The sequence below is a fragment of the Bacillus rossius genome, chromosome 2, assembly GCF_032445375.1.
Source record: "Bacillus rossius redtenbacheri isolate Brsri chromosome 2, Brsri_v3, whole genome shotgun sequence".
NCBI lineage: Eukaryota > Metazoa > Arthropoda > Insecta > Phasmatodea > Bacillidae > Bacillus > Bacillus rossius.
In genome coordinates, this window is record NC_086331.1 from 122,810,839 (window position 1) to 122,829,601 (window position 18,763).

At 39.1% G+C, this 18,763-nt stretch overlaps 1 protein-coding gene across 1 annotated transcript in view; it reads right to left on the minus strand.

Moving 5' to 3' along the window:
- LOC134529734 (epidermal growth factor receptor kinase substrate 8-like) overlaps positions 1–18,763 on the minus strand; it is a 123,693-nt gene that overhangs the window by 92,197 nt on the left and 12,733 nt on the right. The window contains exons 3-4 of the mRNA XM_063364115.1: positions 14,867–14,931; positions 12,399–12,637 (exon numbers count right to left, since the gene is read on the minus strand). Of these exons, the coding sequence (XP_063220185.1) occupies positions 12,399–12,637; positions 14,867–14,931 (304 nt within the window). The remainder of the gene's footprint in view (positions 1–12,398; positions 12,638–14,866; positions 14,932–18,763) is intronic.

Here is an 18,763-nt window from a genome sequence, read left to right on the forward strand (position 1 = left end):
GTTGGTAAAGTTGAGTATGTATTGTTATACTAAATTAGGGCCGGCCCTTTCTCGAAAAACTAAGGCATATTGTTAATATCATTAATTGGGAAACTTATAAATGCCAAATCAAATGGAAAACGGAATTCATTAGTTACATTTTTAAATAAAACAGGGAACCTATAGACCAAGCTACTTGTGTAGTATTAATTTATTTATGATATACCTTCTTCCCTTAAACGATCCACCATCTCCCCAGTTGCTTGTGTCAGGGAGTTCCAAATTGTCTTGTTTTCCACCTCGTGCCACCTCTGGTCAATAAACTTATTTTTCTAATTATTCTTACCCAGCAAGTTTCCAAGGCTCTTTTTAATTAATTTAAAATAATTCAATTTTGAGGCACGAGGGGCGTTACAATTGGTAGCAGAGCATGGTTTGGTCTATAGGCATACCTAAATAAAGTAGGCATACCTAAAATAAAATATAAAAAAAGAAATTTAAAAATTAAATTAATTAATTTTTGTGATAGCAATTTTGTAATAATAACATTGTGAACTGATCGCTGGTACACCCGGTAGTTATATTGCTTTTCTATTTTAAAGTTATGATTGAGTTTTAAAGTCCCGTGCGGACTTAGTCTGCGCGCAGCGCAAGAAGTCGCGGAGTCCGGTCCGCTAGCAGGCCGGCAGCGAGACGTGTCTTATCTCTCGCCTCAGCTGGCGTCCCCCCCCCCCCCATCACCCGCTTGAGCCAGCGACACGCCCGTTATCTGAGGGCGACGACACGGCCCTGTTCCTCCCGCACACCCCTCTTCCTTGTCCATCGTGGGAGGCGACCTTGCGAGCGGCAGGTCAGTCCCCCTGTTGAGTATACAGGTTGGCAAGTCAAACTGACAGGGGAGCTCGCGCAGTTGTCTGAGTAGTACGGCGACTCTTTACGCAAATAAGTTTGGGCACATACCCCCCCACCTTGAAAGTGTGACTTACTCCCCGCGCATTGGGGCTAGTTGGTAGTTTATATTAATATAGTAAGCCTTAGGAGGTATTTAAAATTAAGATAGTTTTTAAGGGAGGAGTATTTATGGTGTACGTTTGAATCGTACATGTGTGTTAAAATTTTGTTTTAATTAGCAGTAATTTAAGTCCGAGCAGTATGTTTAAGCCGGAGTTATTGCTGTCAGACGAGCTGACCTATGAGTTACAGCTACGCAATTTGCCCTCCAGTGGCAATGTGCAAGTCCTCAGGAAGAGGCTCAGGGCCGCCCTTCATGATGGCGTGCCCACTAGTGTATCAAATTTGGATTTAGATGTAACTGAAGAATTCAACCTTGCTTGCGCCAAGTTTTATGATATATCGGCTTTCGTAAGCTATCTAGATGTGGAGGAAAATTTACCCAATGTCGAGCGACATATAGTCAGGCTAAAACATGTTACCCGACGTTTGCAAAACCTGAAACAGCTTTCGGCAGACCTTCTCCATGGAATTTATATAAAAGAGGTAGAACGATGTTTGCAACAGACGGCAGGTTTCCATTCAAAATTGGCGGCGAGAGCAGCCGTTTTGGAAGACACACGACGCAGTCAGCATTATGTGGCTGGGGCACAGGCTTTAGGCATCGATTGTCCCGCCTTCCCGGAAGGGGACGCTCCTAGCTTGCCCCTGGGAGTAGAGCAACCCGACACGCGACAATCAGAAGTACGGGCGATGGTAAACAGACAGGAGACGGAAACGAAAAGATTACCAGACGCAGCCCCTGACTCACAGCCACTAACGTCGCTTCCAAACCAACCGATACACGTATCTACCACTCATTCAGAGCCGCTTGTGCAGTCGACGACAGCGGCGACAAACATTACAACGAGTCATGTGACAACCCACCCCGTCACTAGCGTGACATTTTCACAGGGATTACCAACCATGGCACACCACATGACGCAACCATACCCACCAAACATGTTTTTCCCGTATCCGATCGCTCAGGGCTATTTTAATCCTTATGCTCAATTTCAGCCACAGTTTCCTTCATGGCAAACCACCCCACTTCCGAGTGCTGGTATTCTGCAGCCTCCACTCACTACGCCCCAGCTCACTCCACCACAAATCAGCCCCTCGGGTGCGACTCGGGAACAGACTCAGTCGCACCCGGTGTCACACCAGCCTTCACCTCAGCCGGCAGGAGCCGCGGCTCAGCCCCACGACTCAGTATTGCGGAGCACGACAGCCCCAGAAACTGGCTACAGTTTCTACGGAAAAATCACCCATCCGGTAGAAAGGTTACTCAAGGATTTGCCACAGGCGTCGGGTCTGGACGCACACAAACTAATTGATTTCCTTCGAGTCTTATTAAAGCTGCGACAAAAGGGAGGGATTCCCGACAAACAAATTTTTGAAATTGTTTACCCATACACCCAAGCTCCCTTAAGTGAGCGGATCATGGCAGCCATTGAGAATGACCTCACTTTCGATGAGTTTCATGAAGACGTGTTAAATTTTTGTATACCGAGTAGGCTACTCACAAACATTCGGTTGGAGTGCTTTAACCGCCTGCAGCAGCGTAATGAAGCCTTGCCAAATTACGTGGCTGACATACGCGAAGCCAACCAGGTACTCAGGTTAAAGGTTTCCGAGAGAGAGGTCGTGAGTACGATTCTAGACGGTTTGAACCCAGCGGAGCGCTCGCGCTCAGTGTTCCAGGCACGCCCCCAAAATTATGCTGAACTAGACAAACTTTGCGTACATGCCACAAACATAGAATACGCTGATTTTCAGCGAAATAAACAAGCCACATTCGCTAGTCAACAAGGTAGCAGCGCGGGAACGGAGCGCAGTAATTCGCAACATAAGAATGCAGCACAGAAACATCAGGGCAATACATTTTTCTCTTCAAGGCCACAAGGGAGATATCAACAAAATGCACATTGTACTTTCTGTAAAAGAGACGGACATTCCCTGTCCCAGTGTTACCACAAAAACAACAAACAAAATGGCGACACTCCAAAAAACGCATAACGCGGTGGCCTGAACAACCTTATTCAGGGCCACCGAAAAATTCAAGTGTTAAAATTTTTTCTTATAAGTGGGAAGTTCAACTTGCGCCAAGTAATGGCCGTACACAAGAAACACCAGTACACAAAAACAATAATCCTAACAACAAGGAGTCCAGGAATAAAAGTAACAAGCGAGGTCACAAACATAAACAAAGAAAGCACAATAGCAGGAGAAATAACAAAAATAAGGGAAATGGTAATTCAACGCACACGTACTCATGTAAAACGTGTGTTGATCCTACAAATAAGGGCAAGAGAAAGTGCCACCAAATTTTTGGTAATATTTCTACAGTAATTCCGTATGCAGTAACAACGATTGGCGAACACACTGTACCGGGACTAATTGATACGGGATCAGCGCGGAGCCTGATTTCGGGGCAGTTATATAAGAAGTTAAAACAGAGCAAATTAATTCTAAGGACTGAGACCACTAAGTTACAATGTTTCACAGCTTCAGAGCAGCCTTTAAATATTACGTTAGCAGTTGTGATCAAGGTGAAGATTGATTTATATTCATGGAATTTCCCATTTTTGGTGTCTGATCAACTTGCCACAGACCTAATCTACGGGTCTGATTTCATCGCCAAGACAGGTCTAATCATTAATCTTCAGGCGAAGAATTTCGTTTTCAAATTCAACATGGGTAATCCTATTCCTTGTGGGACCCCTGAACAAATAGTTTCAGTTCCGGCCGAGCCAACGGCAGCCATCTTGGATCAGGGTAACACCACTTCACACGAGCACCTTAATACACAGCAGCGGGCCGCCATTGATAAATTATGCAGTAGTTTTCCAGATGTCTTGAGTAGTAAACTAGGTCGCACAAATTTAGTCGAGTACCAAATTGAGTTAGCGGATAAAATACCAGTGAGATCTCACCCTTATCAATTTTTAGGCCCTAAGATGCAGACGATGCGCAATCATGTTCAGGAGCTTTTAGAAAAAGGGGTAATCGAACCCTCGACCTCCGCCTACAGTTCCCCAGCTTTCCTGGTGCCTAAGGGCAAGGATCAACAACGATGTGTAATTGATTACAGAAAAGTTAATGAGAAAATAGTCATACAAAACATACCTTTGCCAGACCTAAACACTGCTTTTCATTGGTTCAGTAAGGCCAAATATTTTAGTGTGTTTGATCTAAATTCTGCCTACCACCAAATTCCCCTTACTGCGGATTCAAAACCCATCACAGCCTTCTGTGTCCCTTGGAACTTGTACCAATACACAGTAGTACTTTCGGACTTGCCACGGGAGCCCAAGTACTAACTCGACTCCTGGATCAGATACTAGGAGATCTAAAATTCAAAACAGTGTACAACTACCTAGACGATGTCGTCGTATATTCAGAAACATTCGAAGAACACATCAAACATTTAGAGGAAGTGCTAAGTAGATTTCGTAAAGCAGGGCTAACTGTCAACACAAAAAAGGTTAAGTTTGCAGTCCAAGAACTGTCTTTTCTAGGACACCTGGTTTCTAGCAAGGGAGTCACCATTGATCCTTCACGTACACAAGCCATTCGCGATTTTCCGCCTCCCACAAACCCTAAGGGTATTTCACGTTTTATTGGGATGGCAAATTTTTACTCAAAATATATTCCTAATTTCGCTGAGCACGCAGCACCACTAAATACCTTGCGCAAGAAAAACACACCTTTCACATGGGGTCCGGAACAAGAAAAAGCTTTTAATTTCCTGAAACAGGCGATTTCTTCCCCGCCTGTACTCCGCATGGCAGATTTCACCAAACCTTTCATTTTACAGACTGATGCGTCCAGTGTGGCTATTGGCGCAGTACTGTCACAGGAAGTCGAAGGCTGCAGACAGCCTATTGCGTTTGCATCGCGGACACTTACCCACGCCGAGAGGAAAGCCTCCTCGATCTACGAATTAGAATGCCTCTCCGTGGTTTTTGGCATTGACAAATTCCGCCAATTTATAGAACACAGGGAATTCCTGTTGGAGACAGATAATCAGGCATTAGCCTGGCTTTTGGCACACCCGAAACAATTAGGGAAACTCGGGCGATGGATTGCAAAAATTTCCTCTTTGAAGTTCAAAATCCAACATATTCGGGGCACACAGAATATAGTAGCGGACACACTGTCTCGCATGTTCGAAAACCCAACTCAGACTCCGCCCGAAGGAACACCACTCTTATGTCAAGCCCTATTGACAGGCTTTCCGTTGGCATTTCAGGATTTACAGAGCGAGCAGGAAGCTGACCCACACATTTCCAGTATTATTAAACGTTTTAGTTCAGGAACGGCGCCAAAATACTTTAGGATGTCTAAGGGGCTGTTGCAAAAACGCACCCCCCAATCAAAAACATACAAAATCGTGCTCCCGCAAAATCTACGTAATATGATATTCCATTATTATCACACCTCGCCGGTGGGCGCACACCTCGGTATATATAAGACCATTCAGGGTATCCGACGTCATTTCGTGTGGGACGGCATGCACAAGGACATCACCGAGCAGGTGAAAATATGCAAAATCTGTGCGCTGAGTAAGCCAGCGCAGAACACTCGTTTCGGTTATTTAACTTCAGATGTGGCCGAGCGCCCCATGCAAAAGATGTTTATCGACTTTGTCGGGCCTTTCCCGCGCTCAAAGACAGGAAACACTATGCTGCTGGTGTGTATCGACGCCTTCACAAAATTTGTCTGGCTCATCCCCATACGAAAAGCCACCGCAGAAAACACTGTATCTGCGCTACGTAATCATATCTTCAAGACGTCGGGAGTCCCGTCTATAGTAGTGTCAGATAATGCAACCCAGTTCACGGCTAGGATTTTTAAGAACATGTGCTTCTCACATGGCATTCTGCACGTCACAACCTCGCCTTATTATCCACAGCCCTCGCATGCTGAGAGATTCAACCGCAATCTCCGGTCTGCTCTAATAGCTTACCATGCGCAGGAGCAGGATAAATGGGATTCGAATTTGGTGTGGCTACAAATGGCCTTTAATTATGCACATCATGAAGGACACAAAAGTACTCCTTTCGAACTCATGTTCACTTACCGACCAAATACCCCTCTTTCAAATCTTTGGTCTTTGAATGACCTATTGCCCGATGATCCGAGAGACATCAGGGAGATGTGGAGAAGAGGTCGTAAAAATCTTAATCTGGCTCATGAGAGCAGAAAAAAGAAATACAACGAAAACAGATCTCCTAACCCTTACAGGGTAGGCGATTTTGTGCTTTGTAAGGCACACCCACTCAGCAAGGCAGTGGATAAGTTTTCCGCCAAGCTGGCGTACCGCTGGAGGGGTTCTTTTCAAATACAGCGATTTTTAACGCCAGTTACGGTTAGCCTAGCTGACCCCAGTTCGGGAGAATTCGTGACCAGAGCGCACATCTCCCATCTAAAGAAAACACAGGCTGACTTAAAGTAGATGTGTTTAATTTTCTTTACCCTAACATAGGGGACACTCTAATATTAGGCATGCCAGAAATCCTCGAGGTCTTAAAAATCCATGGTACTAGAAATAAGAATGCTAGCTTTACGTTGTATTAGTTTTAAGTGGCCACTTAGTTAATAAGCTCTTAGTTAATAATATTGTTTAAGGGTTATCGATATGTTGTGCCTGAGAGGCGGACGCGTCTCAAAGGTGTTAGAATATAAGTAGTAGGATACAGGCGAACCTGGTACTAGTTTTAATGAGCAGTGTAAGTGTTTGTTTATTTTCCCTATATGCTCCGCATTCAAGCGGGGGAGTATGTGCCGGAAATTAGGCATTTCGTCACTTTTTTTTAATTTTTTCTATAATTTTAAAATTTTTCGGGGTTTCTATTTTTTTTAAATTTATCTGGTTGTTAATGGGGGTGATTTACTTTTTGTTAGGCCGGTGTACGCCACGGATTTAAACTTTGTGCCAGTGGACCGAAGCCCCTTCCCAGGGGGCCAATCTGATATTTTGCTGTCTAATGTGGACATGGTCAGCCCGGTTGAAATTTCTCTCGCCTGCAGTCACGCCCCGAGTTTGTAATTTTAATTCCCTGCATGACCAAAACTGCTTTGAGCAGCTCCTGGGCTGCAAGCTGCTACCTTGTAGAGGCCTGCTGAGAAAAGCATGTCTCGTCACGAAGCAGTCTCCAGTGGAGCTGCGTTCCCACCTTAGTGGCTATTTCTGCCCCCCCTTCCTCTCTCTCCTCCTCACTTTAGTTCTGAGAAATTAAGCTAAGAGCAGTGACCGGACGGGACGATGACCTGATGCAAAAACCTTCTCCCGGGTCCGACAGACACATCCCTGACATCTAGCGGCAAAAAAAAAGTAACCGCGGGCCTGGTCGCCAGCGTGCAGAGCTTACCCTCATGACACCTGGTGGCAAGTCTGCTCACCACCTCAAGTAGTTCCCCCTTACGCCGCTAGAAGGCAGCGTCGCGGTGCCATAAGGCACTATGCTTTCCTCTCGCGGCCCGGAGAAGTCGATTGTTCTTTGTTTTCGTTTCGGTCCGGTAGAGAGCGCGCATGTCGTGTTGTTGCCACGACCGCCTCGGACTCCTTCGGAAATTTTCGGCTTAGAACCGAACCTACCCCCTCCTTTGACCCGGGGCCTTACCGCCCGATTTAATTAGGGGTTTTGGCCGATTGCGGGGCACTCAGCCCTCTGACCTCGGCTACTGACCTCGTCTCATCTACGTCCTCTGCGCTAAGAGGCTTTTTGCGGGAACGGTGATTTTCGCGTGCACGAGAATGTAGTCAGTTTGCTTAAGGGATGTGATCCCGTTTGTACAGTAGCCAGGCAGAGGTAGTTTTTAGAAAAGTCATGCGTAGTTAAATTTTTATTTCTTCTTATTTAATTCTAAAAATTCCGGTTTCATCCGCGCATCCTGATTTCTCGGTCCGCAGCATCCTGATGTCGGCGCGAGACACCTAGTGAGCTCCGAACTCTACACCCTGGTTGACAGGGTCGAAGTGCTGGAGAGAGAAATCGCTCCCAGCTCGTGGTCCTGCACCTCCACTGCGGGTCACGTTAGAAGAGAGGTTTCGGCGACCCGACGTTATTTTTTGAAGACCCGGGTGGTAATGTGAAATCAACATCCCCCCCCCCCCCCACTTTCTAGCTACGAACTACATTAATCGAATGAATAGCCTACCAGCGAACAGTGCTTTCCTCAAGAATATGTAGAATCAATAAAACTAGTCATCGATGTAATGATTGGACAAATCAAATTTTGGTGTGATACTTATAAATTTTTGTTTATATAATTGTTTGTTGGTAAAGTTGAGTATGTATTGTTATACTAAATTAGGGCCGGCCCTTTCTCGAAAAACTAAGGCATATTGTTAATATCATTAATTGGGAAACTTATAAATGCCAAATCAAATGGAAAACGGAATTCATTAGTTACATTTTTAAATAAAACAGGGAACCTATAGACCAAGCTACTTGTGTAGTGTTAATTTATTTATGATATACCTTCTTCCCTTAAACGATCCACCATCTCCCCAGTTGCTTGTGTCAGGGAGTTCCAAATTGTCTTGTTTTCCACCTCGTGCCACCTCTGGTCAATAAACTTATTTTTCTAATTATTCTTACCCAGCAAGTTTCCAAGGCTCTTTTTAATTAATTTAAAATAATTCAATTTTGAGGCACGAGGGGCGTTACAATATGAGTTTAGTAAGTACCTGAATAATATTGTCCTAAACATTGAAACAAAACTTTAAAGCCTGATTGACTCAGGTCGGTTGTTCCAGGTACAGTAGAAACAAATTGGCATATGCAGGTGTCTTACATTGAGGTACGAGCAAGTGAGAACATGTGTCTGTACTGTATCGATAACCAAGAAACTGAAACTTTTCGGCAAGATAGGAAGGTGACTATGCCATTAATGTTTGCGTTTAAAGGCAATGGAAATGTCTTTTGTAAAGTGTGAAGCAACCCAGGTTACTGCCCTTCCCCTATGGTAATTAGTTTACTGAAGATTTATTATGTTTTTATAATCATAAATAATACTTGGTTAGGTTTCCTATCATTATGTTACTAACAGCTGTTTAACCTTTTGAGAAGTATTTGCGCATTTGCAATGTTTTATGGACATTATTTACAATTATTTAACATTTTTAATATTTCTAATGGTTTGTTTGCTTTGTTATGAAAAAGTTGTTTAAGTTATTTTTACCTATTTTTTGCTTACTCATTTAAGTTTTTATGTGCTTTCATGTTTTTCTTTTGTATTTTTTGCTATGGTTTTTGGTATGAAAGCGAGATGATGCAACATCTCGTGACAAGGAAGTCAGGATAGAAATAGACAGTGTTAATCATGTGATACGATAAGCGTAGAAACACTCTCGGGATTTGTTGGAGATACTGTTGCCACGCGCCAGTATTGGCTGTTTAGTGTATGTGTAATGTTGTGTCATTGGTCAAAAGAATATGCTGGGCTGTGATTGGTTTTTGATGGTGTCATGAGTCCAGCTCCTTCCAGTTGGCAGAAAGCTGTTGTCACGGGTTGCCAACTGTTGGGCAACTGTGAGAGTAGGTGTGTTGAAGGCAGCTCGTCAAATTAACATATTATGTAGCATTGAGAAGAATTTCACACCTTTGGCCCAGGCCGCAATGTTTGTAACTTTATTTCTGACAGTTAATTAGAACTTTATGACCACAAGGTGCAGTAAATTGTTGGCTACGCTGAGCAGACAATGGTCTCTTGGCCGTTCGTACCATATGTCGCAATGACCACGGCATTTAATTAAACAAACTGTAAGTAAATATTGTGCCCAATTGATGAACCTTTTGTTTTTTTAAGTTGTTCAGTGAGCTTTTGTTTTCTTGATGTAAAGTGTACTGTGTCATAAAATGGCAGGCATGTTCAGTGTTTGGTAAAAGGAAAAATAAATTGACAAACTTTATTTGCAATCTTCATGGTAAACAGACTTAAAATAAAAATAAAAATCATATGGAACTTAAATTATTCTGGGCACCCAGCACTCAGAAAATGCCTTCAAGTTTTTTTTTTGAATGTTCAACTTAGACCAATTGAGAGCTAGCTGGAAGTCTGGATTGTAACAAGTGTAAGCTAAGACAACCTATTGTAATATGGGAAGACATGCACACAACTCTTTAAATTATAAATGACCCTGACACACATGTTCTGAATGTGCTGTGAACTTTTATAGTGTTCCTCACTTAAATCACCATAAACTGTATCACAGTAATCAAAAATCAGTTTTACGACAGACAGAACTAAATATTTTTGTAACACAGCAATCTTACACTAAAGTTCCATTAATGCAGAGGTCTGAAATACTACAAAATTACTTACATCTTTTAGAATTTTAAACTACATTTTAATCACTCTGCAGTCTTCTGTGAACTGCTACGAATCTTGAAAACAGCAGAAGCCCAAAATAACACATTTACTACGTATTAAACGCCAAAAAAATTTAATATATTTACGTAGTATGAAGGGACTAAAACTACAGATTGAACATATATTTTAAAGCATGTGTAGTGTGCCGGAAATTTGGTATTTCACCTCGATTTGTTTTAAATTTTTATTATAATTTTAAATTATTTTTTGAAATTTTATTTGCTCTATAATTTGGTTACTAAAGGGCGATTTACTCTTTGTTAGGCTGGTGTACTCTCCTTAGTTAAACTTTGTGCCAGTAGACTGAAGCACCTTTCCCAGAGACCTATAGGATCTTTTGCAGATCTAAGACTTTGTTGGCTGCCAGTTTAAAATTTCCCTCGTTCCCAGGCACGTCCCAGGCCTGTAACGTTACTTCACTTCATGACTAAAACTGCATACAGCAGCTCTGGACGAGCTGTTACCATTTCTCAGAGACGAGCTGAGCATAGCCTTTACCGTCACGAATACGTATTAGGTTCTCTCCTCGAAAAGCACGTCATGGACGCTCGTTCTCAGCGTCGTTGCACTTTTGTCCACCCCCCTTCCCTCTCGGTTCTAAGAATTCGCCTAAGACCAATGACCGGTCAGAAACCCCAGCAGACAGCGACCGTCTCCAAGGACGACTTGCATAAAAAATGTGTGTGCCAAGATGGACCACCCCACGACATCTCGCGGCAGAAACAGTAACTTATTATCTTGGCCGCCAGAGTGTAGCACCTGACTGCCCCTTTATTCCCTTGTTTAAGCAGATGCCTTGGGCGAGTCGATTCTTTTTATTTCAGACACCCCTCAACAGATAGCGCTAAGGTCGGCCAGTGCTACCAACTTCGAGACATCAGTCAGAGTTTTTTTATGATGCCCACTCGGGCAACTTTGGAACCTTTCGGTCCGGACGTCCCAGTCACCCCCTCCACTTTTGATTCAAGATTTACTTTTAATTACGAGACGCGGTTCTTCGCGGGACACTTTGGGTCGTGACTGCAGACGGACCATTTTGCGATTATCGGCGAGTCGACGAGACACTGCAAGACTTCCATCCGGCCGCAACCGACTATGTAGTCGCTTATATAAGGGTAATTTTTTTTCAAGTAGTTTAGTTCGTCTGCGTAGTACAAGAGTAATAGTTATTTTCCTTTAAATTATTTCGTTTGTGAAATGGTAGAAACGTCCGCGCTCAACCGCGTATTCGCGGGATCCAGTTCCTGGCTGGCGACGCATCGGAAAACAGAAGCCAACTCCCCTGTCTGGTGAGTGACAATCCGCGACTTTCCTCAACATCCCCTTAACTTTTCCGGGCATTTTCTGCCCCGTATATTGTCTGTTGTACAAGTTCTGATCAGTTTTGATTCGGACTGTTCCAGACAGGGTCCGAGAGCCGGATGCCGAATTGGAATTTTCATCTCCCTTCCTCAACAGGACACAAGCGCCCTGGCATCATGTTCCCGCGTGAGCTCCGGGAAACGAAGCCCCGACCTCCGGCGCTACTGTATTGTTTGACCCTTTTCTTAACTTTCTTTAAATTACGTCGTCAGATGCAGTTCATTAGATAAACATAATTTCTGGACTTTAAGTATATATACTGGGATAGTTTAAACATATTTGTATTTTTTTATTGGTTTATGTATTTTTTTTAAATGAAAACTTTTTATAATTTAACAACAGGTCGACCCACAATTTTTTTTCTCTCTTTCTGAATATACCTGAGAGCTGTTTAAGAATGTAATTAATATTGTACGTTAATATTTTCTTGTATCTGTTATAAGTTTCCTCAGTATGGAGTAATTATATTTCAGACGGAATCACACCTTGTTGCTGTTCATTACTAATAACATTGTGAAACCTAAAGATCCACCCAGCAAAACAAAAATGGTAATCAGACCGTGGTTTGCTGCTACAGTAGTTACACACAATCATTGACAAACAATTAATTGCCGTCAGTGATGATAAATAATTTACAGAAAGACAGAACAAAATTAATAATACAGCACGTTAACACAACTTACCCCTGTCTCGTAATCCATTATGAGCACCCAATTGCGGTCCAATTGCATCTGCATCTTCTGTGACCAGATTCCATTGGACTTTTCCAACTGCAGCAGCCTTCGCATACCATCAGCAGGATAAATTATGCTGGTTTCCTTTGACACTGTAAAAGTGGCTAGGTGCTCTATCAAGTATGTGGGGACCTCGTCAGAAACCACCCCTGCTCCCACCTCTTGCTGGTGTGTCTGGTGCTGCCCATCTGTAAGGTAAGAGTTGTCATTACCATCACATTTATTTAACATAATGTAACTAGCAAACCACTTTTTTTTAATGCCTAGAAAGGTATTAGGCAATCAAAAAACTCACATACAAACATCACACATAACGTTGCCAACTTTTTAAGGATAAGCATATGTGATCTTACTTTGATACACTGATCTGACAGTGGTGAAACATCATTAATGCATTTGTGGCCTGGTTTTGCCTGGTTTAAAGTTTCAGTAAAAGGAAACACGTGTTACCCAACTGATTTTTTTTGTCAAGAAACGTGTATCTACAACATCCTCGGGAAATCCATTAAACTTGTAGCATTGCACGCCCTTAAACTACAGCCACAAAGGATAATTTCTTGCTACTACAGGAGTGAATATATGTTGAATAATATTATGAGCAAATGTTTGTAATTTGCCAGATAAGCAGTGGCTTCAGTGTGTACTTGTTCAAGGCAAATGAGAGGCAATGTTTTGTAAGTCACAATGCCAGTTTTTCTTTTTCAGGGCATGGAGTTCCTCCCCCTTTGATGCTCTCGCTCCTTAGTAATATTATGAAATGATGATGGTTATTGCTTGTAATGTAGAATGAAATGTTTATAAGCAGTCAAAGAATACATGAATGTATTTCAGTTTGTATCAGAAAAAGCTGTCAACATTTATGGTTGCTACTCAGATAATGTTCAATGAATCTGTCTACTTGAACATTCTATAATTAAAAACACATCACAAAAATTTAATAAAATTAACCAAAACTTAGGAACCACTAATTTTATATTGGTTCCAAACGAGTACTAAATTTGTATTCCTAGGATTTTAGTTAGTAGCCCAGTAAATTCCTCACAACTGACCTCAGTCATAAAAAAACCTAGTTTTATAAGTGATCACATTACATTATTATTAAATTTTATTTACTAATATCCTAAAATATTTCCATCCATAAAACTGTGAAATTCTATAAATAAATATACAAGATTACACAAGTAAGATCTATGAATCTTTATTGAACACACAAAATATTTAAATCAAAAGCTTATTACTACCAGTTAGACCATTCTCAATTAGGATAACAACTATACAATAAATTTATTCAATTATGAGAGAAGTATTTTCAAGTCAGTCTTACACAAGCCATTTGAAACCATGGTAATTTGAAATGTGTGCCAGGTTTTTAACACTACACCATTTAAGTAATGTTAGTGCACCTGTCGCCACCCACTCCAATGCTACAGGATAGGACATGCCAGGTATTATTCACCACTGTACTTGGTTATACAGTAAGTCCTCCTATAACTTCCAACTCTATAGTAAAAACATTTTTGAAATCACAGTTTGCCTTATAAACTCTGTTGAATATAGAGGTCAAATACTGAGGTATAAAAAAACACCTGCATATTATGTTATGTATTTTGCTAAATGAACATTAAATATCAAAATTTTGGAAGCATAAGTTATATCAAGTTATTAAATAAACAAGGAATCATTCACTTTCATATAATTACTATAGTTTGTGTTTATATATAAAAAAAACCTCCTCAGTGGAATTTTTCAATTGCAGTCATTAGCTTATAGCTATGAACAAGGAAGGGACCAGTTATTTCAAACATAATGGTTAATATTAAAATGTGCCATAAATTTCTTGATACAAGATACTTTCTTTTATTAGTTAGGTCTAATTACTAAAAAAAATGTTAGCATCACTTTACTGATCACATGTCATAAATGATAAAAAATCCAAAATAAAAAATCAAATTTTGACAGTGAGGAAAAAACAGTAGTAGATTGAATCATAAGTAAATATTTATACTGCAACCTGCCTCCCTGGAGGTACAAGAAAACAATGTATATTTCCTAAAGCCTTAACAACTACAATGACATACAGCATAAAACACATACCAAGATACTACTGTCTCATCTAGATATGATTATGTGCTTTCTTCTAATACGAATATTTCCATGTCTTATATTTAACTTTCCCCTGCAAGAAAGAAATGTTGTTGCAGAAATTGTTTCTTAATGACTTCAATGTACCAAACTGCAAAGTAGTAGCAGTTACAAACAGGCTTAATGCAAATCAGTTTTTCAAAGAACAAAGGATGTACTAGTCAAAACAACACTGTGAAATACGATGTAGTAGCAGGACTTACTGCATTTATGGATCCAAAGTTGCCTGTGTAAGACTTAAACCAATATTCAAGAACTAGTAAAAAGCATTTTACCTATATAGCCATTGGAATGCAGGCTTGATCTATTGAACATCTTCTTGCCGGATGATTGTGATGTACTGAAATAGAAGACATGTGCTCAATAAATTACCACTTTAGCACCTTGACACTTTGAAGAGATAAACATGTTTCAACACTTATACTTTAGATTATCTTATCTATGATCTATGAGTCAAAGTTAAGTACAAGTCACTGTTTCCAACAATCTTAATAAAAAAAAAAAGAATAATAGAAATGTTCCTTAACATTCCTGAGATATTCACAAGATTAAATTTTAAGTGTTTTAAAAAGCCTACACAAATGTTTGCTACAAATTATCAAGAGAGAAAATTCAGTGAAAAGATAATCATACTCACACTTTAATTATATAAAATCTATTTCAGGCAAAAATTAATTTTTTTTGCTCCTTATAATAAAATATTTTAACTCTTTTTTTATCTAGCAGAATTGTCAAAACTCAAGAAAAAACTATACCAAAGAAAAATATTGTGGGACATTGATGGTCAAGTATGTAGCCTGATTGTTTTAGGCACCAAATATTTGAAACACTACACTGCTGAAAAAGGATGCACTAGTATTTCTTAGACTTCATTCAGAAAAAAAAATGACTTCATGTTTGTGTATGTGCATGTATGTGTATATATGTGTATGTGTCTGTGGGTGTATGTGTGAGTGACTTACCTTCAAGGACTTATGCATGACTTGTCAACCTTTAGTGAACTGAGCACCTCACAAAGGTCCTAGGATCGAAAAACCTGAAATTCACATCCTGTATAAAACAAGAATGTGTGAAAATTATATTTTTGATATTTTTCCTAGAACCTCTGAAAGAGTGAAAAATTTCAAAAGCATATTTTGCATGTGTATCAATAACATTCCGCTAGTATTACTAGAGATTAAACACTTTTAAACAAACAGTGTGTGTAATCTGTGACTATTTATATTAAGCTCACAGAACAAAAAATTGTACATTAATTGTGTGTACGCACAGATGTATCACTAAGCCTGTACAGATGGTGCAGCGAATGAGTCCCGTACTCAACTGCATGTGAGCATAAGATAGTAGTGATCAGTGAGACATTAATATTTCAAAAGGACAGTGTATGTCATCATGGGTAGTTGTACGATACAAGGTTGAAAAAGAACCAGATTTTTTTTTTAAATAAACCAAACAACCTGGTTTTTTGGTTTGAACCATTTTTTATTGCATTAGTTATTTTGGTTCTCAGCATGTTAAAATGAAAGCCATACAATATCCTGCTTTCTGCCACTCATGTTGAACCAGAAAAGTTACAACATCAAAGAACTGAAGTCCAGCAAATCTGCACATCTGACTGGGACTTAAAAGTAGGGATTTACAGAAGTCTGGGATTTTCTACAGAAATTCAAGTTTTTTAAATAATAAATTTATTTTTATTTCCTCACTTTTTACACTGTCTACAATTCACTAATTCATTTATTTAGCTGGGTATAATTTAGAACTTATTCAGATAATTTAAATAATAAGTAAGATCTTGATAAGTATATAATTTTTTGTTCCTGTAAATCACAAGATACAATTAGCTAAATTTTATTGCTATTAAATGGAATCATATAAATTTATTTTATAAAAATATTAAGACATTCTATTTAAAAATACATTATTTAAAAAACTATTTGGTTATTTATAAAAACCACTTGGTTTAAACCAGCCAACCCTACATACGGTTGTGACAGGGTGGCAAAAAGGGGCAATCGTATTTGGCCGTGCCCACTGCCATATGGTGCATTAAGTTTCTGCATTTGTTGGTGTTTCACAGCAGAATGTTCAACGTGTCTACAAGCAGTGGTGTACTACACGTGGCCATGAAACACGTCAGAATTGTGGTCGGAAAAAGATTCTGACAGAGGGACCGAAGACACGTTTCACAGCTTGTGAATTAAAATCACTTTCAAACCCAACAGGAATTGCTGCAGTCAGTAAACAATAGTCCATTCCAGAGATTTTATTTTAAATTAATGTAAATTAAAATATAAATTATATAAACATGTTGAACACAATGTGAAAATCACTTAGAAAAATGCTGTTGCAAATTTCTTAAGCTTTAAAATGGTATATTTGTCAAGAGTTTGGCACAATCGATTTGATAGCTGAAGCGTTCTAAGCAACCTAGCATTCTGAGCATTATAGTTGCACTGTACTGTGGCAGTGCTGAAGTCGCTCGAGCTGGGGAGAATTTCGCTATTAGGAAACCAAGGTTTTAAATATATGGAAAATTATCCCAAAACTGAACATTTTTACAGCGGCAGAATCAAAGTTACCTATTAACATATCAAACATTTACCGCCGCAAACCTTGTGCATTATACCAAAAATGTACAGTTAGGTCCTAAATGATCATTTATTTCATTGTTCCACAAAAATCCATTCCATAAAAGCGATTTATGCATTCAACTATATGTATACCAACCAAAATAATATAAAAACATTACTCTTCACGATAATAAAGAAAATTGTTATTAGTTTTAATATCTTATCATTTATAGACAATGCAAATTCATAAAGTTAGATATATATATATATATATATATATATATATATATATATATATATATACTTTTTAATTTTCAGAAATCAAAATACAAATTATTGTATACATAAAGAGCCCCACAAGAAAATCACTCAAACAAACGATGTTGAATATTTCTTAAGATTTAGAATGGTATATTTTTTAAGGGTCTACAATATTCTATTGATTTGCTAGAGCGGTACTAAGAGCATCACAGTGTTTACCGTAATGGAGGCCATGCTACAGTCATTTGGGTTGGGTCTTTTAATCCCATGTCAGAAATCACCATAAAATTGCTTCAATTAAGTATTGTAAGTAGATGCAAAAGTGGGTTTTATTTTTATAACATTACACCAGATTAACAATTAACAATATTTCCTTATGATTATTAATACATACATTCATTGGCAGTATAAGAACTAGTAGTGTTTTTTTTCTAACTGACCACGTAACCTGGGTAAATTACAAATCGACTGCATTACTAAAGTGATAGTATGAATCAATAACGTTCAGACGTTATACCTTTTTGTTGATTAGTATTGGTATAATTTAAGAAGTTTTTAAATCATGGTTTTCTGTATTAAATATAGCTATTTTTTCTTGATAATTTACATAGTGAAAACCTATTCTAATTTATCATCGCTTATCCGAAATTTGACGTCATGTTCGATCCCAAGAATACATGGCTTTAAACCTTATTAGTGATTCCATTTTCCCATTCTAAACAGATACCAGCCATATTAAAAATTAATACTTAAATCATGCTTAATGAGAAGGAAAAACTACCTGAGTTTTTTTAAAGATATTTACATACATAATTAGTAAACTTGGATTTTAGAGAGTTCCTGTTGATAAGTTATAAAAAAATAAGTTCATTACAATTTTATAGGGCCATATCAAAAACTCTTCACAAGAGAAAAGTGATTAAAATACTATCTTACTTGTAGTGATTAAAATATTATCTTACTTGTGTTAATTTAACTCAAGGATACTAAATTGAATTAAACTTAACATTTTTGGAGCATTCCCTAAATTCAATAAACGCAGTAACTTGTGAACTTGGTGATCAAGGTCGTGTATAACTCACGTCGCCAGGCTTACTGCGACCAGAGCACCACCATTGGATGGTACACACTCCGATGCTCAGGCTACTCTAGTGGTTAATGAATAAGCAAACACTTTCGCAAAGATTATTTTCACATTAAGCCTTTAATTTTTATGTAAATCATTATTTTATTTCAATGAAATTAAATAAATCATAATCAATAACTTTATAGATTTTTATTTCAATTTTGGTATTCAAAATTGAAATATTTTAAAATGGTTGTGTAGAATAACATTTC